The sequence below is a fragment of the Panthera onca genome, chromosome B4, assembly GCF_046562875.1.
Source record: "Panthera onca isolate mPanOnc1 chromosome B4, mPanOnc1 haplotype 2, whole genome shotgun sequence".
NCBI lineage: Eukaryota > Metazoa > Chordata > Mammalia > Carnivora > Felidae > Panthera > Panthera onca.
Genome location: NC_138345.1, coordinates 82,091,896 through 82,114,831, shown reverse-complemented (window position 1 = coordinate 82,114,831; position 22,936 = coordinate 82,091,896). Strand labels below are relative to the sequence as shown.

The following is a 22,936-nucleotide window of genomic DNA, read 5'->3' as shown; positions in this document are numbered from 1 at the left end:
CCCACCTTGTTTGGGATTATCTCACTACATATCCCAGTACCAGTGCACCTCCCTCCTGCAATATGCTCACGCTCCAGCCTCAAGAAGTCCCCAAAGTCATAATCTTTTCTTTTTTCGGAGTTGTGTCTTAAACAGATACTTTATTGATGCGTTTAGAAAAGTAGAACTATAAAGGGGCAGGATTGCACCTCTCACGACCCCTGGCAACCAGAAAGTCAGTAGAAAGTTGCATATACACTTTTTGTACACATATCCACACACATTTTCTGAAGACTCCCAAGAGGAAAAGCAAAATAAAGTGATGATAGACACTAGAAGTGGAGGTGGGGTAGGAGGAGAAGAGTGCTTGTTTACAGAAATTTCCCACTTCTAGCCTCCATCTTCAACAGCTCTCAACTTCTGGCATAATAGGAATATGTAACATAGTGTCAAAGGAGAGCTGGTGTCTGGGTGGAAATGTGCAATGTGCATATCTGTGTGTGGTTTAGGAAGGCATAGTATAGGGTTGTGATCCAAGAAGTGGGGGTGGAAGGAAAGGTTTTCCTGTGGTAACAAGGCAAAAGGATGTGTGTGGAAAGGGGTTGAGATGATGATTCTGGGGAGTAGGTAATTCCATTTCACCTTCTTATGGGGCGACATGGACATGGACACGGTGCCAGGCATTGCTGAGCACACCTCGCAGGTTCCAGATTGGGGCCACGGTGTCTGGTTGCACATTGTAGCTGTCATCTACAGCTTTACAAACAATGTTCAATTCCTTTCTCCCAGCCGGCACAGGGGCTTGCAGCTGCCATAGTCGCCAGGCCCAGGCCTTTCGGGGACGCTGTTCCTCTCCATCCAGCTCTGCCACGTGCCAGGTTAGGCCCCCATCCAGAGACACATCCACCCTGACCACAGCCCTCCCACCACCACTCCATGCATAGCCCTTGATAGTCACCTCCCCTGATTGTACTGTCTCCCCATCCTTGGGTTCTGTGATGGCTGACTGGACAGGAAGTTCCTGAATAGATGGAGCTGAGTCAAAATCTACTGTGTCCCAGTCCACAGATGGAGAGAAGCCTTTATAATCCCGCCGCTGCCAGTGACTGTAACTTTCCTCTGGTTCCACACTCACTTTGCCCAGCCATTTGACATGGCGGGCACCCACCACACCAGGAACAACCACTCGCACAGGGAAGCCATGGTCACGAGGCAGAGGCTGCCCATTCATCTCGTATGCCAGCAGGACCTCAGCTTCAGGATCCATGGCCCGAGCCAGAGGGATGGATGCTCCATAGGCAGTCCCTGTGGGGTCTGAATCCAGTCCCTCAAAGCAGACATGGGCCTCAGTTTCACAGAGTTGGTGACCAGCCTTGGCTAACACATCACAAAGGCGTGCCCCAGCCCAGCGTGCAGTGCTAATGGCCCCGATATTCCACTCCAGACCTCTCACTTCTTTGAACTGAGTCATTTCAGAGCGCCGGTTGCCAGCACACTGCAGAGTTACAGTGATCTCGTGTCTGGGGAACTTGTACAAGTCATCCAGGGATAGGCACAGTGACTGACCCCCAGGTGGCCCTACTACATGCAGACGATAGGTTTCTGGGTCCAGGTTAGGTACAGGCAGATGGTTCCGGGTGAAGAAGATAGGGTTAGGTGTGATATAGTTTTCCGTCAGAAGTTCAGGGGGGGGCTCTGCATTAAAGGGGCGCTGGCTGTTGACCTTCAGGGCTGGGTGACGTACGGGATCATCAATGTAGGGGTCAGAGGTCTTCAAGGTGGAAGGTACCTTGTCTTCAGGGCTCAGCTCCCCAATCTTGTACTGAGCCAGCATCTCACGCACATGGGGCTGGTTATGAACAGCATAGAGGGCCCAGAAGGGCTCTAGAGGACCCCCTGCTGCTAGCATCAGCTTTGATGGCCCCCCAGGGTGTAAGTCCACAAATTCTGTAACATCAAACACCTCACAGCCCAGAGTCACCCAGATCCTAGTCTCAGGGCTGCTGTGAGATCTCACTTCCTCTCTTGTGTATACGTGTGGTGACTCCTGAGTAGCCTGCAGACAACGCAGGGGTAAGGCAAAAAGAAACATAAACAGTAAGAAGGAATCACTCTTGCTTACCCTGACCCAAACCATAAAGTCATGGCCACTGTGAAAGAGAGGTAGCAGATTTCATCTTTACTCTGCATGAAGACAGTATCACCATGGGCTCTATGGTAATAGCCTGGGTTGCCTGGGGAGTTTATTAGGGCCCCCTTGTTCTGACAGTGAAGTCCCTTTCTTCCCCACTTACCCTGCACCGGTGGTCATGATAGGCCAACACTGCACCCAGGCCTAGCAGAGTCCCCATGACTTTCCATCCCCCGGTGCTGGAGTTATCACCAGAGAAGGCAAGGCTGGGGCACTGGGGCTGAAGTGAATCATCTGTAGAGCAAGCCCGAATATAGAGCCTTGAGGGGGCTGACTTGAGTCTGGAAGAGAGAGAGGTCCTCTTAGCAGCACACTCCTGATCATAGGAAAGGGACAGTGAAGGCCTGAGGTTTACCAGGTTGGCCATTGGTTCCTTCAGTTGCGACTTAAGTTTCTCCAGGGTTGAGTGGAACAAGCAGGTGAGATATGGCTTTCCCTTTCCTCCTTAGTAGCCAGTATTTCAACTATCTTATCTGGTAGATAAATGTCATAAAGATACTGGGGGTGGGGAATATGGGCTAAGAGACAAGTTCTAGGATGCGATGGCCTACCTGCAGGCCTGTCGGAGATGGGGGATCACAGCCCTGTGCAGCAGCATTGTGACAGACCTGTGGGAAAAAGATTCCAGGATCAAGATAAGGAGTTCTGGGAGGGGATGATATTAGTGAAACTTGAGGAAATGAGTGGAAGGAAGACACAGAGGTCAGCAAGGTGCTCTCTAGTCAAATGAAGAGACTTTTTCTGTGGTAATGAGGCCAAAGGAAGGGGCTATGTGTGTGGGGAGGTCCAAATGGGTCCTTAGAGAAAACATAAAGGACTTCAAAGAGACTGTGCTGACAGGATGGAAGGGAAATGGGGCAGTGGGTAGGGGGCTTCTAGAATCACCATCCTCCATTCTCTACTCTGTCCACTACAGAGACCAATGTTCAGGGCCATGGGCCTAAAGGTCAGAAGCCAAAATGTCGACCGTCCAGTTTGCTGGTTTATTATTTCCAAAGTCAGCAGAGGACAAATGAGAGGCAGACCAACTTAGGGACAAAAACATGAAAAAGGCAGTGGTTCACCCTAACAGGGTGAACCAGCTCAGATTCTGGGGAGTCAAACTGTTTTGGGTTTGTGAAATGAGCCTTACCATTAACCAGCCCCATTTCCTGGGCAAAATACCAACTCTCTCAGAACTTATGTCCTCATCTATGAAATGATATCTACCTAGCAGAGCGGCTGTGAGGAGCAAACACATAATAACATGGTTTTTGAAGGCCTTTCAGTCCCTTCCTTTCCTTCTACCAACCTTAGGAAAAAAGAAAATTGAACCTGGCTGGGAACTGGACTCCAACCTAGGGTTCTCACCCCTACCTTGTCTATGCCATTCCCGTGAACTCAGCAAATGGAGAAGTTAATGGCTTTGGTGTCAGGGAGTGGGCTAAAGAAGTAATTTTTCCCCTCTCTGCCCTGCAGCAGTTCGTTCCTCACAGCATTGAGCAGCTCACTGACCCCAGGAAGGCCAAATCCAGGAAGAGTAAGAAGAGTCCCAATTGCTGGCGAAATGCTAAAAAGGGGGGCAGGCCGAGAAACTGTGAGGGAGATAGGAACAGGAGCAGTCTGCATTTTACTCCTGGGCCATGGGATCCTCACTCTCCCTCCCACCTGCCCTTAGTCCCAGCAGCCCACTTGAACCAGACGGGAGTGGTCCAGGTAGGACTGACTTGCGGGTAAACTTGGTAAACCCAGTGTCCCAGGTTTGGGAGAAGCAGCCTTCTGCTCCAAAACAGACGCCACCTCCCTTTTGCGGGTGGTGACGCCTCACCCCCCGGGGGGCACTTTAGGTAGGAGGATATGTCCAACTCCAGAGCACAAGCACCCAGTCCAATGCCTGCCCAGCAGCTGGTACAAGAGTGTCTCGTAGCAACACACTGCGCTCCTAAGAGGAGCAGCGGGAGTGGAGGTGGTAGTGGGTTTTTGTTCGAACCCATGGGGTTCGGAGCACCCCCGGGTCCCAAGGCCCTGGCCATCTCCCAGGTTACCAGTCCTTCCTCCTCCTCCTCCTCCCACTCCCAGTCCCCAGCCCCCTTACCGGGTTCGGGTTCGGCGTCAGGCGTCCGCAGGGCGGCTGGCTCACCCGCCCGGCTCCCAGAGACTGCTGGCGAAGGGGCGGGGCCAGCATCGTGACGTTGGGGCCGAGTGAAGGAGCACTCTCGCCTTTCTGTTCGTCCCCCAGCCATTGGCTGGCCGCGCGCCTGCAAGCTGCTGTGCCCGCCTTCTGGAGGCGGAGGCAGGAGGGGTGCCACGAGGGCTCGGAGCTAAGACTGGCTGTTTTTTGTTTCCAGTCCCCGCTCGACAAGGAATGGGACTCTCACTGTTGTCCAGAACTGGGCAGTGGAAGGTGAGGAGGACTCCAAAGCTTGGGCTGAGAGGTGGGAGGTTTTGAGACGCCCCCGCCCTGCCCCTACGGCTGTGACACAAGGTGCGTTCACTGAGAAGGCCTGGGAATCCAGCCGGCATTCTCCCGGCTGTGAGCTCCACCTCTACCCTGTTTTTGACAAACATGTGTTGCAACTAAAACAGCCCGGTTTGCCTTTTAGTGAAAACAAGGTCAAGCGCTCAATTCTCTTATATCCAAGAATAAATACAGAAACGAGGCTTAAATAGTGGTTCAAAGACTAGTTCCCTTGGACATGTCTATTTTCTTCCCAAAGTATGGAACAATACAAATACCGACTTTTTTTTAGTTAAGCCAATTAAAAAATCATTGTCATAACTAGAACAATATTTTAATACCCCCAAGTATAAAGATTATAATCGCTCATAATCACACAGTGGAGAGCACTAAGAATACGTTTGCCATTATCCTTTCATCCTTTGGTGCAGTACTGAAAACTTACTTTGTTATTGGCTGGCTGTGAACCTGAGGCGAACGTGTCCACACTGCCCTCTAGAGGCCAAAAGGTTGAACTACAACCTTACTAAGTGAAGGTCTTCATCTTTAATTTTGGAAGATCATTTCCTCTCCCTTTCTGCTCTCCTAAAGTGAACTAGAGCTTTTGCCAAGAATCATTGAGCCCTGGGGGGAGTACTAAGAGACAGAAGGAAAGGGGAATTGACAGTGAAAAGGTGAGTTTGGCCCTGAGGGTTTTGGAAATTCCAACTCAACCGTGTTCAATTAAATCATCGGAGAGGTCTGATGCCCAACCTATCCTACCAGCCTTGAAAATTGGGCTCAGACCAAGAATACAGAGAAATCAGTTAGGGACTGTCTGAGGCTGCAGGATAAGACTTCTCCATAATAACAGTGTCATCTTGTGTGCTCCACACATACTTTACACAATTGACCTTTGAACCTCAACTTTTCTTCATTTTACAGAAGAAGAAACTGAGGCAGAGAGCAGTTAAGTACCTAGGTCAAGGCCGCAGCTGATAAGTTGGTAGATGGGATTGTAATGCCAGCTCTGTCTGGCACCAGTCCTTCTTCCTGTACTTCTGCAACCATGCCTGATCTTTCTCTGTGTCATTCTCTCCCACCCACCTTCATTTAGACTGTGATGGACTGAAGGGCTTCAAGTACAGTAGCAAACAAGAGCAGATCTAGGAGAAATTTTCCTGTTGGGGTGGAAATGATCAATTAAAAATACAAATTTAGTGCTTTCTTTAACCTTCTTTAGGTCACGGACCCCTCTAAGATACTAGCAAGGCAAGCATGGCACACTTTCCCTGGAGAAATGCATATAAACTTTTGCAGAATACTTCAAAGGATTCACAAATACCTTTCCTTCCAGTCTCATCAATTGTTTGCCCAGAGGTCCACAGACCACACCCCCCACCCCACCCTGCCCAATATGTATTAAGAGGTCTATAAAAATAAGTTATGTCAGATTTGATGAGCTCTCTAGTGGCTTGGGAATAGGAGTGATTAAACAGCAATAAAGCGAATATTTTCCAAATTGGGCTATCTCACTATTCAAGAAAGATTAAAGGGAACTTATAAGGAAGTACAATGACGTAGGAGAGGGTATATTTCTGATTCACGAAAACACTGAATGCCCTTTCTTCCAAATTTCTAGTATCAAATAGCAAAAGAAAAAAAAAAAAAGAAAAAGAAAAAAAAAAGAAAAAAGAAAGAAAAAAGAAAAAAAGAAGCAACACTCCAATACACTTTTCTTTTTTTTTTTTTTTCCTTTTTTACTTACATTAAATACATCGGTAAATCAGCAGTCGCATTCTGTTACCACGATTGTTATGTTGGGAGAGGAAGAAAAGGGAAAAAAGGCAAATGCTTTCTTAGAAGAAAAAAAAAAAGGACACCCCCCCACCCCCGCCTAAAAAAAAAAACAACTGATCAGAAGGGAAGAAAAAAAATGAAGAGCTGGGAAATAAAAACTAAGATCCCCAAGCCCAAGAAAGCTCAAAGGAAAGCAGAAGAACTGGTAGGAAGTAGAAGGAAAGCAGCAGATAGGCCTAAAAGCTAAGGCCAATCCTGTTCCTAAGGGGGCTGGGGAGGGGAGAAAAAGCCTGGAGAAATGGTTTCCCAGCCCCAAGGCAATGAACCACTTCACTCCCATTCCAGGGGGAAAGATGCACAGAGAAAAAAAAACAAACAAAAAAACCCTTCATTTCTAAGGAATTTAAGAGAGCGATCCTAGTTCTTCCACTTATAAGGATGCACTGGGTGCTTTGGGGGGCTAGTGGGTGCTGGGAAAGGAAGAGAAAAATATATGTGTTTCAGGGCCACGGGAACTAAGGCTGCCCCTGGAAAAGGAAGGGAATTGAGGCCTAAGTGGAAGAACCTAAGCTGGGTCCTTCGGAATCTCAGCTTCAAGGATTTCTCAGCTGCTCTGGGACAGAGGGCAGTCTGCAAATCAAAGGGTAGAAAGGTTCCAATCCTAGGTCACTGTGACCTTTCCTATCTTACTTCCCCCAATTTTCCCAAAATTCTGGGCTGGAACAAGGAGTTTAGAGCTCTCTCTTGCCTTGATGGCTTCACAAAGATATGCTAGAACACCAGATGAGAGAGGCCAAGAAGAGTGGCTAGAGATTTAGAAGGGACCAACATCCTCTGGTGACGTGAGACAGCTGTGATGGACCTTCAGTGGCAGTTGTTCCCTGTCCACAGGAACAGGTGTTATGATTTGAGGGGTCCACAAGTAGGCCTGTGGTATTAACTTCTAGTGGTACATGGATTAAACCACTGGCTGGGGGTGAGTATGAGGATAAGAATTGAGGGACTAAATGGAAGATACTAACAAAGGAGAAAAGAAACAGGGCCTGATTGATGGGAGGTGGAGGACAGAACAGACTGTACAATGGGAATAAAGATCATACCTATTTACAGGGAAGTAGAAAAGACACAGTAATGGTTGGATCAAATTGAATGTGAACCCTAGGAAAGGACAGAAAACTCCTCCCTCCTGCCTGACACCCCTCTTCACTCCCATACAATGGCCTAGGCTATCCCGAGACCACTCTCCAGTTGCTCAGTTAATTCCCCAGGAAAGGCAAACCTATACTTGAGAGCTAGGTTGGCAAGAATATAGGTTAAGAGTCAGAGCTGGAGGAAGCAAGCAATGGAGACTGGACTTGAGTAGCTGCCACTGGTCCTGTTCTCTACAGCCCCTCCCCAAACCTCATATATATACTACCTTGGGTTCCATTTAATTAAAAAGGTGAGAGGGCAGGTAAATCAATCAAAACCCCCATAAAACAAGTATCCCAACTGAACTACCACCAATTAAAGTGCAAACTGCAGGGGAATATAGTGGCTGGGGCTGAGGCCATCTAAAGGCCAGAGAAAAAAATGCATATGTATAAATCAGAGGATGGGATTCAGAAACTGGTCCCTCCTCTAATTAGATCACAGCAGAGCCAAAGATGCAGGCAACCAGTGAAGATTCTTTGGAGGACTCTGGGGTCCAGAGTCTCCCCCACTATGGGGGAGAAGCTACCTAAGAGGCTGGGTGAGGGGGAAATCAGGCCTTGGAACAGTTCCAGAGCCACAGGTGACACTGCATCTCCACCTCCTCTACCTCTGCCCAGTTAGCTAACAACACAACTCCCACCTGGTACCCGAGAGCTTGCCTTCCCGTTCTCATCTCTACCTAGAAACACCCTCCACAAGGCCAACTCATGGAGACTGCAGTGTTTTCAAATACGAGAAACTCCAACCAAATAAAAACAAAAAGGAAAGGTTTCCTTACTCCCTCCGGCTCTGAGCCTTACTCTCCCCCAGGGCCCTTTAATGTGACTGAACTGGAAACCTCCTTCCTCAGTTCCTGGGTTCACCACCTTCTCCATCCTGGGGAGAGGAGGAAAAGGGGATCAAGAACAGGGATTGACCAAAAGCAGAAGGGGAAGGGGCAGGAGACAAAAAAATGTTTTCTGGAAAAACGAGGAGGAGGAGGAGGAGGAGGAGGAAAGATAAGTAGGTCACTGTCTTGCACCTATAATACAAAGTGAAGAAAGTTTGTTTTGGAAGGTAAGTCCTGGGGGATCTGACCCCCAAGCCCCAGAGTAGGGGTAGGAGGCCAGTGGCAACAGCTGCCTGGTGTTGGTTGCTGAAGCGTTAAAAAGTGCCATGACGGAGCTGTCAGGAGGCAGCCCTTGGGAGCCAGGGCTCAGTGTGCTGTTACCGTAGGGGTTGTGTGCTGAGGGGTGGGGATGGAGGTTATTTCTTAGCTCTCGTGCTAGCTCCATACTTGTTTGCTGCTAGCCACCCCCTCAGTTGCTACAACACTGGCTCTTGTTCTGCTGGGACTGCTCATGGAGATCCACACCCCGGCTTCGGCCTGCTGCACCCCCCAGATTCTGGGGTTCGCTCTTTGGCAGCTTCTTAGCTAGAGATAAAAAGAGAAGGGAAAAAAGTATGGTAGATTTTACTCATCTCTCCAAAAAGACTATTGGGTGGGGGAGTGATATGGGGAAAGGGGAAATGTGAGAGATTAAAAGAATGTTTTGAAGAGGGGAAGGTTCACTTTTGTAAACTACATTAAAGATGTGGGGGGATGGGGGCTAAAGCTGTAGCCAAAGGATGGAAGTCATAATGGAAAGTTATTTCCATACCTAAAGTTTTCACAGGAGGAGACACTCCCCTCTGTCTTTATGACTTGGGCTAGTGATCTTGCCAAGAGGCAAGGCAAAAAGACAGGAAGACCCCAGGCTGTTCTGACCTTACCTATTGCCAGGAAGAGATCATTCACGTTCATAGCTGTCTTGGCTGAAGTCTCCATAAACAATAAGCTGTTGTCATCTGCATACGCCTGGGCCTCCTGCAAGGGGTGGGTATACTGGTACTCAGAATGTAAGACAGGAACAAGTACTGTCTTTCCACTTCCATGTAGCACCAGAGCTAGGTAGTATCCTAGGTTTAATTGCCCTCTGAGCCAGCTGGCTCTGGACTCATATTTTGGTGACGACTTCCTCAAGGATAACTCATGGTCTAGACCATTTAATCCAACAAGCAGATATCAGGAATCTTGATAATGAGGGAGAAGGTAAATTGGTTGGGGGCTTTTAGGTTGTGACACTTGAATAGTCCCTTACCTCAAATTCACCTGCTCCCTCTTTCCTGTTTTCACATTGATACCCCTATAGCTGGTACTCCCCTACCCCTCTGCTCTAAAGTTTTTTTCTGACTCCTCTAAAATCTCATAGCTGTCATTAGGGTCACAGTATTGTTGTATTTAGCCTGGTGTGGAACTGGGGAATGGAGATGATAAATGTCCTCAGATGAGGTTTTCAGAGAGGGCAGGTTTGGGGACTAAAGATCCCAAGTACAGAGGGAGTGTGTTACAGAGGGATTCTATGGGCCAACTTACTTCATACTCCACCATGCGCTTATTGGCCAGGTCAGCTTTGTTCCCCGCCAGGGCAATAACGATGCTAGGACTGGCCTGTCGCTGTAGTTCCTTTACCCATGTCTTCGCTCGAGCGAAGGTTTCCTAGGAAAACATGAGGAAGAGAAGGTAGGCTAGAATGACTGCCAATCTAGGCCCATCACCTTCTTTTTTTTTAACTTAAGATTTTATTAAGTAATTTCTATACCCAACGTGGGGCTTGAACCCACAAGCCCAAGATCAAGAGTCACATGCTCCACCAACTGAGCCAGCCAGGTGCCCCAGGCCCATAACCTTCAAAACCCTGTCTCAAAACTCACCTCTTCTAGGCAACCTTCCCTCACTGAAACCACTTGTGTCATTACCTCTGTCTTACCAGCACTTGGGAGTAGAATTTATACTCTTATTTTATTTTGCCATTTCAAGAACTTGTTTTTTCTTCCCCACCTAATTTAATTCCTATTAATAAAAGCAAGAAACTTCACAGCCCACTTACCTGATTAGTAATGTCATAAACCACAATGGCAGCTTGGGCACCTCTGTAGTACATGGGGGCCAAGCTATGGTATCGCTCCTGCCCAGCTGTGTCCCAAATCTCAAACTTGACTGTTGTGTCATCTAGACAAACAGACTGGGTGAGGAAGGCCGCTGTGGATGAGAGAATGGAGGGGAAGAAGTTGTAAGTAGGAGGATCAATGGGAAAATCCCAGCCCCCTTCATAATATCTCCATTCTCAGTCTAAGACCAGTTACCAACCAGGTCATTCAGCTAAGGAAAAGGTTTAGAGTTCCTCTCCTTATGTATAGGTCTTAGAACCAGGATTAAGACTGCCCTTGGCTAAGTCCTTCCTGCCAGAAGTTCCTCTAAGTAGTGGGGGCACATAAGCTATGAATGTTAGAGAGAGGAGCTGACACTTATCTCTCTTCTAACCAAAATAGAGGAATAAGGGATAATGACAGAAAATAAGTTTCAAATAAAGGTCACATCAATAATTAATTAGAAGATTTTAAAGACTGATGACAGATCCCACTATTAGCAATATAATTTGGCTGTTACTTTTTTATATAATCTTCTGCTGGTCCAAGAACACTGCATTTCCAAGGTTACTAGTAAAAGTAGGGAAGGTGTAACATGAGAGTTCTCATAAAAGATCTTTTACTGAATTACCGCCCTTGGGAGTAGTAGAAGGGAGAAGGTAGCAAAGGTGGGAAAGGCAGATGTCTTTTATCTTTTATATTTAGTTCCAGCCTCTTCTACAGAGCTTTTCCAAACATACATGTCTACACCTCCACCAAATTCACCCTACTTCCCATACTGATCAGTACATCTAGGGCAGGGCCCAAGCATGACAGGATAAAAATGTTCCCCGGGTGATTCTGATGTACACTTTTGATTATGAATCACTGCTTTAAGCCAACCCTGCTCAAGATGACACTCAACTAAACTTCAATTGGATTAAGAGGAAAGTGAGAGGAAGAAGACAAACAGATTAAAAAAAAAATAGTGATTTTCTTGGTGTGCAAAGGTCAACCTTTCTAATTTTCTTCTAGGAAGCAAGAGGACAAACATATATCTATTTTTTGCCATTATGACAATTTTTTTTTCTTCTGTTTTATAAAGGATTTCCGTTCCAGAGAGCTAAAAAGGCCAGCTCCACAATCAGGTCTCTAGATCTCCCTTCAAAAAGCCTCACTACACACTGAACCTCCTCTTTCCCTGAGGTACTCACCTCCAATGGTGCTCTCCTGGTACTCATGAAACTGCCCTTTGACAAAACGTAATACCAGACTAGACTTCCCCACTGCAGATTCACCCAGCAGGACCAATTTGAACTGGCATATTTTGCTGGCCTGGGGCTGCCCATTGGGCCTGGCTGTGCTTCTGCTAGTCATGGCTAGATTATCCGAATGGGAAAGGGTGGAGGGAGGGGGGATGCCACAAAGCGGCAAAGGGGGAAGGGGGAAGGGGAGGGGACTTCAGGCTTCAACAGTCCTGCAAGAAAAAAAAAAGTGGGTAAAATTAAACACCGGGCCATTGCTGCTACAATCAGTTTTAGAGAAAAGATAAATCTCCTAATTTCTTTGCTCCTATGAGGACTTAATAATTAAAATCAACCCAATTAACCCCATCAACCCCACGGAGAGGGTCCCAGGTGGCTGACACTCAGTGGTAAGAATGCGGAACAATAAAATAAAAATTGCATCGGAAGTGGAGTCTGCCCTACTACATAATCTCCAACTGCTAAGGGAGCTGAAATGGAGAGACTGAAAATGGTATGAAATAAGTTTATTTCCCATTACTTTTCCACCAGATCTTCAAACAGCAAATTGATCAATTTTTAGTTGGCCCGAAGAACACCCAAATCTACCCACAAGTACCGTAGACCCCCAGTATCTCCTTGGTATCCCTGGTGCTGTCCTTCCCCTCACCCCCCTCTTTTTTCTAGCTTTCAAAATGAGAGATGCACTCTAGGGGTGTGGGATGAGTCACCCCTCCCTAGGAGCAGAGGGGTAGCTTCTGGGTCCATATCCTTCATACACAACCAGTCTTCTTGATGTTTCCGAAACTCTAACCAGGGTCCATTTGCCAGAGAAATCTGTCCCTTTATCATTTCTGGTCAAAGGTGAGTAGAGAAATAGACCATAGACAACTAACAAATCGCATTCAGGATCAACTCTTTCTTTTTGCTTCTGCCACCTCTCTGAGTCTGAGAATCTACCATGTCTAAGAATCAGTAGGCTTGACCTCTCAACTTGCAGCTGTCTTCCTGGTGCTTAGGGATTAGATTACTCTCCACACTAAATGGGCCTAACAGCTGTAGCCCTCCAAATTTGAAGCAGAGAAAGGTGTACCTTTTGACACAAGCAGGAGTCTCCAGAGGATGATGCAGGGATAAGTTTTCAAGCGATAAACATTTGATGAAAAGAAACTGAACCACCTTTTTTTTTTTTTTTTTAACCTCCCAAGGAGCTTGGAAAGCTGGTGGTAGAAGAGGAGACAGAGACAGAAGTGGAGACTTCTGAGAGTCTAATCATCCAAACCTGAATATATTTCATCATTCTGATTCTGAGGGGAAAGGAACTATAAGATTCAAAGGTGTTAGCATGATTAGAATATGCAAAACTTCTGTCCAAAACCTAAGCATTACTTTGGTTGTACTTTGTTCAAATTAATCTTTCTGTTCTCCAAGGCTGATTCTAATAACTCCATAAACATACTTTATGGCACGTGGGGAAACATTATTTTGTCACTATAGCAAGATGCTTTGGAGTCAAATCAGCATTAACAATCTGTAATTCTAGTAAAGATAGAATAAAGATAGTAAAGAGAAAAATTATACAGGAGGCAGTGCAGAGGAACAAAGACTATGAAGTCTAATTCACTGGGTTTATTTTACAGTTTTGCTTACTACCTGTGAAGCTTTGGGCAGATTACTAAATCTATCTGTGCATTTCTTTCATCTGTAAAATGGGATAATAGTTTATGGGCTGCATAAAGCTGTTGTGAGGACTGAGATAACACAAATAAGTATTGACAGGGGCATCTGGGTGGCTCAGTTGGTTAAACTTCTGACTCTGATTTCAGCTCAGGTCATCATCTCATGGTTGTGAGATTGAGCCCTGCCTTGGGCTCCATGCTCAGTGTGGATCCTGCTTGGGATTCTTTCTCCCTCTTTCTCTGCCCCTCCCCAGCATGCGCATGTTCTCTCTCTCAAAATGAATAAACTTAAAAAATAAATATGCGGCAAAAAGTGCTTCATGATTAAACCACTAATCATTTTTTTTTGAGTGTGCATGTGTGAGCTGGGGAGGGAGAGAGGAGAAAGAATCTCAAGCAGGCTTCACACCCAGTGTGGAGCAAAAGCTTGACATTCTATCTCTGGACCCCGAGATAATGACCTGTGCTGAAATCGAGTTGGATGCTTAACCGACTGAGCCATCCAGTCACTCCTCATTATTAACGACATCAAGAAATTTCTCTGAGCCTTTCCTTCCACCTTTATAAAATGGAAAAAACACCTAACTCACAGAGTAGCAATAAAGATTAAGGAAAAGATATATTTAGCATAGTGCTAAAAAATAAGTATTGTTGGGGAGTCTGGGCAGCTCTGTCAGTTAAGCATCCAACTCCTGGTTTTGGCTCAGGTCGTGATCTCAGTCATGAAATCGACCCCCCCCCCCCCCTTTCTGCCCCTCTTCTGTTCGCACTCTCTCTTTCAAAATAAATAAACCTGAGGAAAAAAAAGTAAGTATTATTTAGTGGCCCTGATTTACAGAAAAGATCAATGAGAACTCCAAAAAGTCCCAAAGTAGACTAGATTAAGACAGAGGAATGTAAGAAATTACTCTGATTCTACTGGGTATTTTATATTCCCCAGGCCAGTGAGTCCTACGAATCCAGATACACACAGGCTATTTTGTGGTGTTTTCAGTGGTTCATGAGGAAATGGTAAAAATAAAGACGATATAGCAAGTTTTTCATAAAGCTAAATTTATTCAATTTAAAAGAATATTCTCTGTAACAAGACTTCTAACTTCTTACTTTCTTAGTATCAATTTCCTCTCAAAGGTAAATATGTATTATATAGAAAAACCTCTAACACCTGTTGTTAAAAAGTTGTAGTACAAAACACATGGTTGGATCCTACATATGTAAAACAAAATTCTGCATATAAAACATTTTGGAAGAATACATACAAATTTGTTAACAATTTTGTTACCTCTCTCTGAGGAGAGTAGGATTGAGGAGGGTGTTATGTGAAGGACTTAAGAGGTTTTCATTCTACCAAATTCTTTTTTTTTTTAAAGAGGAAATATATATTTTTTAATTATATTTTAGGAAGCATATTTTTTAAAAGCTTTCTAAATAACTGTTTTAATGCTTTAAAAATATAATGGTGTTGATTGGCAATAGTAAGACTTCTAAATACCAGTATGTGGGAAAACAAAAACCCTCAAATTTAAATTAATTGGTCCACAAAATCCTAAATTCTGGGATCCAGTACTCCAAGAATCGGTATTAATTAGGTTCTTAGCCACTAGTCACATGCTTTAGCTCTTTTTCAAACTGGGAGTTGTAAACCAATAATGACCTTGAAATCACTTGTGGATCATGATCAGTATATTAAAAAAAAAGGGGGGGGGGAGTGCCTGGGTGGTTCAGTTGGTTGAGCATCTGACTCTTGATTTTGCCTCAGGTCGTGACTTCGTGGTTCAAGAGTTTAAGCCCCATCCATGTCAGACTCTGTGCTAACAGTGTGGAGGCTGCTTGGGATTCTCTTTCTCCTCTCTCTCTCAAAATAAATAAATATTAAAAAAAATTTTTTTTAAAGAAAAAAATAACAAGTATGTTGTAAATAAGAATCATTTTGTGAAAATGTTTCACTTTATGTACACACACTGAATTATGATGTAAAATGTTTTGTTTTATTAGGAGTCATGATTAAAAAAAAAAAAGTTTAAAAAACTGCTCTGGAGAGGCCTGACAAGGAAGGAGGGGTTAATAAGGATGGGAGGAAGTCTAGTCTCTCGCCAGCCTATAGGTTATGGTTACTGTTATAAAACATCTAGATGAAATTAAGATGAGGGCTGACTATAGCTCTCCAGGGGTCAGAGGATTCTTCAACCCTGCTACTGAAGTTATGACACAATTATGAAAATGGGGAGTCAAATTAGACAGGGGCAGTCCCGTGTAGTGCTGGTAACGGCTTTGGAATCAAGCAAGGTTGGGTTTTACACTCTGCTTTGCCAGTTATAATCCACTGTGATCTTACGCTACTCCCTTTGCCTTTCTGAGCCCTGGCTTCCTTATCTATAAGGATCTTTGGGGAGGGAGGGGGTTGGAAAAAGTAGTAAAGAGTGAAATCTGAATTCACTTCCAAAGTTCTGGGTACATTTAAGAAATTCCTGGGGTGCCTGGGTGGCTTAGTCAGTTAAGCATCCAATTTCGGCTCAGGTCATGATCTCATGGTTCATGGGTTCAAGCCCTGTGTCAAGGCTCTGTGCTGACAGCTCAGAGCCTGGAGCCTGCTTCAGATTCTGTGTCTCCCTCTCTCTCTGACCCTCCCCTGCTTGCACTCTGTCTGTCTGTCTCTCTCAAGAATAAACATTAAAAAAAAAAAAAAAAAAAAGAATAAACATTAAAAAAAAGAAATTTCTTTCCCTTAGAGTTTCTTAGAATCTGTGAGGAATGATTTTTAAAAACATATTTGTGTGGCACTTCATATACACTGTTTCATAAGAAAAGATAGGCCATTATAACTCTACAGTTTAGAACAGAAAACAGATGACACAATAGGAAAAAACAGATGATAAGCTGATCAAGTTTCCTTTAGGTGACATACATATGCTATATTCTTTAAGACACAACAGGAAAAGTTACTAGATTCTTTGACTTATTTGCTCACTTTTTCTTTCTTTCCTTTTCCTTCCTTCCTTCCTTTCTTTAAGTAAGCTCTACATCCAAGATGGGTTGAACTCACAACCCCAAGATCAAGAGTTGCATGCTCTACCCGCTGAGCCACCCAGGTGCTCCAATTATTTGCTTACATTTTCAACTATTTCAAAGCATGTGATCTAAAGGGCAGAACACTAAGCCTCAATGTTACTACTTTACAAGGAGAAAACATGGGAGTTAGAATGGACTGAATTTTCATAGGCACATGGCTCTAGGCCTGGGAAAATAGTAGTAGGGAGTAGGGGAAATGTGGAGATAGGAAAGTCACAAGCACATTCAGATTGCAAAACCCTTGTTACCCCCACAGACAAATCAGCAAACTTTCTTGCTACTAAGCAACCTTGGATTGTCACAGATTAGAAACTAGTGGGTTAGAAAAAACTACCTCCTACCCGATGTGTCACCTCAATAATATGTCTTACCTTCCCTGTTCACAGTAATTGATGGGCTGCCCATCACTGTGCCTTGATCTTCAACCCCAACATGTATATAAGGCTATTATGTTTTTTATGCAATAGCTAGACTTTCAAAAGATCAGGGGTACAGATGTGAAGTAATATACATAAGATTCAAATGATTCCTAGTGGTGACTTTTTTTTTTTCCTAAGAGTTGACAGTAGGCAAATGATCCATTCAAAGACAAAACATAAACCACTGCCACCCAGCCAAGGGGTGTGATGATTACCTTCAAACCTGAGGCAAAAAAAGGGAGGACAAGGAAGTTACTCTTCCCTTCAACCCTTTCAGATTGGGAGAGAAAAAATCAGATTTAACTTCCCTTAGAAGTGCAGCTCCACAAAAATGGTTTATCAAATGACCATTGACTAGGGAGGACTGAGGTTTGACCATGGCATCAGCCCACTGGGGAGGGGAAGGTGGAGGATGAAGGGGTCCGTTCATTAGTTTGGGTAGCTCCCCTAAACGCTCAGGAAAAGTATGCATAGGAAAGGTTTCTCAGTTTGCTGGTTCCAGCAGAGCAAGACTCTATTCTTCAGCCCCCCTTCCACTTGGTATCTTTGAGTGTCTGAGCCAAACACATTATGAAGCCTCTAGAAGACTATCACCTATTAACAGAGACTAACTTCCAGATACATTGCCACTGGAGTCTAGCCCACACTCAAATGTCAGTCCCATAAGGTCAGTTTGCCAGATAAGAGGCAGTCTAGAGGTCTAGTCCAGTCTCTGTATTTTACAGGTAAGGTAACTGAGGCACATAATATTAATCAACTTGCCAGGTGTTACCATACAGACAGCTAAATCTCCTTTTGGTAAGTACTCCAAGTCATGTACTCTTGCTAGTAGTATACCACTATACCTCTTAAGGAAGCAGGAGATGCTAACTCTGAATTGAACCCTGAAGAGGGCACCAGGACTGGATCAAGAGCTTAGATTGGATAGTTTCTGCCTCTATTCAGTTTAGATAAGTACTTCCTTTGGGACTAAAACCAGGTAGACAGACCCAGGACTTCCCTGAGAACTAGAATCCAATTCTATATTCTTCTAACAGAACAATTCACTAATTACCATGCCTCTCTAGAAGGTCTTGACCAACCCTGCCAGGAAGGCTGAAATAGAAATGATTTAATGGAATAAATGATAGGGAAAGAGTGGTAACTTTTACAAGGGTCTGTGTGCTGGGGACTAATGTAAGAGATTTAATGATTAGGGAAGATAGGACAAAAGCCAGTGAATACCTTCAACTCTCAACTTCTTTTAGACCCCAAATTACTAAAATCTTGAACTGAGAGTTCTACTACTTGGCTCAGCTCTTTCATTGTGTTGACCAATGTTAATTAATGAGTCACTGTCTTAAATGAGAGAGTCCTTCCACTTCCCCCCACTCTCCCTTCTATGTCCCTAAGAGGTAAAAAGCATACTTATCTCTTATCAGTATGGTAGTACAAACTCTATTGACCTAGGAAAGATTTGGAATGTCCTTCCCCACTTTGTGAGACGAGTAAACTCGTAATTTATCTTTTAAGGCCAAGCTTAAATGTCACCTTCTCTGTGAGACACCTTCTCACCCAGCAGAATTCATCAGTTTCCTCTGGGGTCCCCTAGAATTACGATGGTATTTCTATCACAGCATTTATTACATTATATGAGTTAATTGTGTGTGTTTGTTCTGCTGAACTATCAACCTCTCAAAAAGTGTTACTATTTTTTTTTATGTCATTTTGACTTTCCAGCACAATGCCTGGTTCCTAGTAGGTGTTCATTAAATGCTCTCTAGATTAATTAAGGCTAAAGCAGTCCTGCTTTCCTCCATCTATTCTTCCCCTTTTTGTGCCACCTGGATAGCTTCTTACTCAGTTCCATTTGGGAATGTTTTTAATAGTCCTCAGAATACCAATTCTCTCCCTGGCCTCTTTGTGATCTCCCTTGGATGTAGGGCCCCCTTGAGACCCAGCCCACAAAGTACTGTTGCAACTCACATGGGCTAACTGCTTTTCCTGTCACCCGTTACTATGCTCAGATGGCCTAATCACACCCAATATGTGGCCCTCCCACCTTAACACTGAAGCAACTGTGGCTTAAAACAAGTTCCCTGAGTTTTCAGTTAATGTTAAGTGTTCAAAAAACTTTGGGTCATTATCTCTATTAATTCCTGAACTTGAGAAACACAAGTTAAAAAAACAAAAAACAAAAAAACCCACCATCACACCACCACAGTTAGAGGACATTCTGAAAAGGTATCCACTGCCCCTAAACCAAAGTTACAGCCTGGCTCAGAAATCTGCATACACTTTGCCCACCTGGTTGGCTCCTTTCTAAGCTCAGTTACTGTTCAATGACTAATTCTTTCCTAAAACACTCTTGGGAAGTGGGAGTGTACTGTGTAGGGTTTTAAGGTATCCTTCCTCCTTGAGGGCTGTTGCATTTCCTTATTTTGAGTTTACTGTCTTACACTTTGGTTACTTTCCAATCTGAAATGCTTTAGGATTAGGGAGCAGCCTACACACTTGCTTCTCCTAACTTATATATCCTCAGAAGTCAAATTCGTATCAATGCATACAAATAAGCAAACTACAGAAAAGCAATCCTTGCTCCTGGGCAAGGTGAGTTAGAAGATAGGAGGTATGACTTGAAGGACAATGGGAAAGCCCTCTTCTCCAAATACATTTTTATAATTCTGGATCTGTGTCAGATTGTTTCTTGAAGGTAGACTTGGATTAAAAAGAAGGTGGAAAAGACAAAAAAAAAAAAAAAAGTCTAGAAGAAAGGGACACGATACCACCAGGATGTAGAAAATGGCAAAGCCTGTAGAGGATTAAAACACACACATAGACACATATCCACACAATTTTCTCTAGGACTGGCTTTGCAGAAGGAAAAGAAAAACTCCTGGGGGACATAATTGAAGTTTCTGAGGGCACTGTACAAAGGCTGGGCACATTAGAGGGCTTCTAGAGCCAGTAAGAACAAATTCAATTAATAAGGTGGTAGTATGAAATGTCCTAGCTGTACTGAGGTTTAGAGGAAAACCAATTTCAAATCCAGAGAAACTTGAGAGCTTCTCACATCACTACAGAAAGACAGATACAGGGGCCCCTTAGGAGAGCCATTGTCTTCTTTTGGGTTAACGAAAAGATATTCAATGAATGTCTGAACACGCAGAGGCCATGAACCAGAAGACGGAGGTCTCAAATTCCTCACTTTAGCAAAGATGCCAATAATTCTCCCAAACAAAAAGATTTACCTCAATGCTTCTTTCCTGCCCATAAAAAAAGTATTGGCCATGGGGCGCCTGGGTGGCGCAGTCGGTTAAGCGTCCGACTTCAGCCAGGTCACGATCTCGCGGTCCGTGAGTTCGAGCCCCGCGTCAGGCTCTGGGCTGATGGCTCGGAGCCTGGAGCCTGTTTCCGATTCTGTGTCTCCCTCTCTCTCTGACCCTTCCCCGTTCATGCTCTGTCTCTCTCTGTCCCAAAATAAATAAAAAACGTTGAAAAAAAAAAAAATTAAAAAAAAAAAAGTATTGGCCATCTATTTGGGCATTTCCTAGGATACCTAATGCACAACTGGGGGATGCTGGGGGGGGGGGGGGGTGCGGTGCTCTGTGTGTTTTAAGGTGAGGAGGAATAACCCAAAGTATAGCTCTCTGCTTGTGTGAATTTGGTAGAAGACAAAATGATCTGTGAAAGGAGCACAATAAATAAGAGAGTATCATTCCAGAAGAGAAAACTGGAAAGAATGACAAACCAGAGTTTAGTGGGAACATGAAAACAGAATTGCCTTTGGTGGCACATCCCCCAAAGTAAGATTAGTCTGATCTGTTGTCTCTTATCTCTGACCTTTCTGGATAAAATGAGTGAAGTATGTGTGTGAAGATTTACCCTTTTTACACTTCTGTACAGCCTGAATATTTAAAAATATGTACATATTACTTGTGTAATTAAGAAGAAATATAATCATAAAATACATTTGTATAAGAGGGTAAAAGGAGGAAGTATAAGGGAAAATCCAATAAACTCCAACTATAGGGGACTAAGGAGATCAGAAGACCATTAAAAATATATATGGGGGTGGGGGTGGGGTGGAGAATGTGATTCCTGTGCCTTAGTAATCCATCTTTTTCTCTACTCACCCGTTCCTCATATGCCTCACTGTTTGACCCAACTTTTACCTGGGCTCCTGAAGAAGTAGACAAAGAATAGGGGTGATGCCAACCTTCTGGAATGGAATTTCTCACTCTTCCTCAAATCCCTTCCTCAGTGATATCACCTCATATTTCCAGGCTTGTTCCACCTAACCATTACCTGCCTGGGAAATACCCAAGTTGAAGTCCCATAAAAGTTTCACCAACTATGGTCAGAAGATCTGTGGCTGGGGATCTCTTAAGCCCCTTTCCAGGGCGGATAATACAATCGCTGATCCCCTGCTTCTAGGTCAGAGATACTGTAACCACCATAGATCAGATTATTAAGTGAGAACAAACACCCCCCAAATCCAACTTCTTACTTCTTAGACAGCATTGCACCCTAACCCAGCTGAGGTTGGTAAGAAGAAACACAGACTGCACCTTAAACAAGTTGAAGCCAAGGAAAAGTGTAGGGAACAGTTGGAACAGCCAACAGTCACAATTTTTTTCTTTTTTTTTTTTTTTTTAACTTTTGTCTTCATTCGCTACCCCGGGAGTACCAACAAACTTCGAGTCACCACAACTCACCACTAAGAGGAACAAAAGAGTGGGTCCTTTCAAGACCCAGATCCTCCAGTCCACCCATGAGCATTCCCAGAAGCTCCCATAACTGATACCAGGCCCTGCTTCCACTTCTCCAACTAGTCTTCTAGATTAGAAAAGCTTTCCTCCTTTGCCTCAGTTCTCCCTCAATGAACCCAAATCCCTCTCAGCTCAATTCAGAGCACCCTAGTTATTTTCATAATAGCCACTTTCCCTGAAGAGAATGCCCCTTACCCAACTAAGATGCCTTCTCAGGCCCTTCCAACTAGACAGCTCGAAAGCCTCAGCCCGGGTTATCCTCGCGGCCCGGGCGTCTGGTTTGACCCCTCCGCACCTCCCGGCAAATGGGCTTACCTCACCCGTTGCCCCGTCCCTTTCCCCCAGCTCCTCCCTCCTCAGAGCTGCTCAATGAGGCCTGCCCCTGCCCTCACACAGCCCCGGGCCTCCCGCGCCGGCCCTCGGCCCCCGCAGGCCGCCAACACAACCCGGCCGCCTCCCGGCCTCACCAACTTCGGGCTCCCAGCCCGCCCGGCCCCCTCCTCAGCGCCCCCATTAGGCCTGCCGGGGCCCGGCCCCCTGCTCCCCTCTCCAGTGGGCCGCCCTGACCCCTCGCTGAGGTCCAGACCCGCCTCTGCTCTCAGGCCAGTCCGCTCTCCTCTCCTGGGCGCCTCCGCCCCTGCCCTTGTGGGCTCCATCAGCCCGGTACCTGGGGCTCCGTCTCCCCCGTCGGGCCCAAGCCTGTGTCGAACAGACAAACAGCTGCAGCTCAACCAAACCTCCTGCCCCTCCTCCTCCTCCTCCTCCTCGCCTTGGGGTGGGGGCCCCAGCCAATAGCACGATTACCCGCCTACCACCAAGGGTGGGCGATGTATGCACTAATCCGCCAATCCTCTGGAGAAAGGCGGGCCTCTTCCGGCGCCGTCACCAACGGGTACCAGCGAGGGACTGGACAGGCGGGGCTCCGGACCAATATAGAGAGGGAAACCTCGAAGATGGACGAAGTGAGGAGCCAGTAAAGAGCTAGCTTTCTGAGACAGGGGGCGGTGCACTGCTGACAGGCGTACATATCAACCAATAACATCTCGACGCCCTCATGACCCCTCCTTCTGACTCATAAACATCTAATCAGGTGAGTGATGGAGGCGGGTCCAAGTGAAGATTTAACCAGTACTGGGAAAATTCGGAACTTGAATGGCAGGCAAGGCGGGTTGAAAGTAGCCTTAGGAAGGCCGCTACTGACCTTCGCCCCTCCCCCCGAATTTGGCGGGGGCTGACTCTAGCTCCCCGCCCTTTATGACAAATTGG

General features: G+C 45.3%; 2 protein-coding genes and 1 long non-coding RNA gene across 6 annotated transcripts; 1 reads left to right on the top strand and 2 right to left on the bottom strand.

Annotated features, from left to right (window-relative positions):
* Positions 1-120: 120 nt before the first annotated feature.
* Positions 121-6,239, bottom strand: SUOX (sulfite oxidase). Of its 3 annotated transcripts, XM_060657327.3 has the most exons (5): positions 4,245-4,338; positions 3,527-3,744; positions 2,722-2,778; positions 2,274-2,451; positions 121-2,035 (listed from the first exon to the last, which is right to left on the bottom strand). In XM_060657327.3, exons 3-5 carry the CDS (start codon positions 2,766-2,768, stop codon positions 626-628), a joined length of 1,635 nt encoding a protein of 544 aa, XP_060513310.1. In that variant the 5' UTR covers positions 2,769-2,778; positions 3,527-3,744; positions 4,245-4,338; the 3' UTR covers positions 121-625. The 3 variants fall into 3 exon arrangements, with proteins under 3 accessions (XP_060513310.1, XP_060513308.1, XP_060513311.1); XM_060657325.2 differs by lacking the exon at positions 3,527-3,744 and having other exon boundaries at positions 4,245-4,352; XM_060657328.3 differs by lacking the exons at positions 2,274-2,451; positions 3,527-3,744 and having other exon boundaries at positions 4,245-6,239.
* A 76-nt stretch (positions 6,240-6,315) lies between these two features.
* On the bottom strand, positions 6,316-22,460 carry RAB5B (RAB5B, member RAS oncogene family). Of its 2 annotated transcripts, none has more exons than XM_060657332.3 (6): positions 22,338-22,460; positions 11,723-11,985; positions 10,490-10,641; positions 9,976-10,098; positions 9,333-9,426; positions 6,316-8,994 (listed from the first exon to the last, which is right to left on the bottom strand). In XM_060657332.3, exons 2-6 carry the CDS (start codon positions 11,883-11,885, stop codon positions 8,879-8,881), a joined length of 648 nt encoding a protein of 215 aa, XP_060513315.1. In that variant the 5' UTR covers positions 11,886-11,985; positions 22,338-22,460; the 3' UTR covers positions 6,316-8,878. The 2 variants fall into 2 exon arrangements, with proteins under 2 accessions (XP_060513315.1, XP_060513317.1); XM_060657334.3 differs by lacking the exon at positions 22,338-22,460 and adding an exon at positions 12,846-12,969.
* Positions 10,617-12,355, top strand: LOC132694236 (uncharacterized). The gene is made up of 3 exons (XR_009617215.1): positions 10,617-10,672; positions 11,614-11,714; positions 12,136-12,355. It is a non-coding gene; the product is annotated as an uncharacterized LOC132694236 (long non-coding RNA).
* Positions 22,461-22,936: the final 476 nt, after the last annotated feature.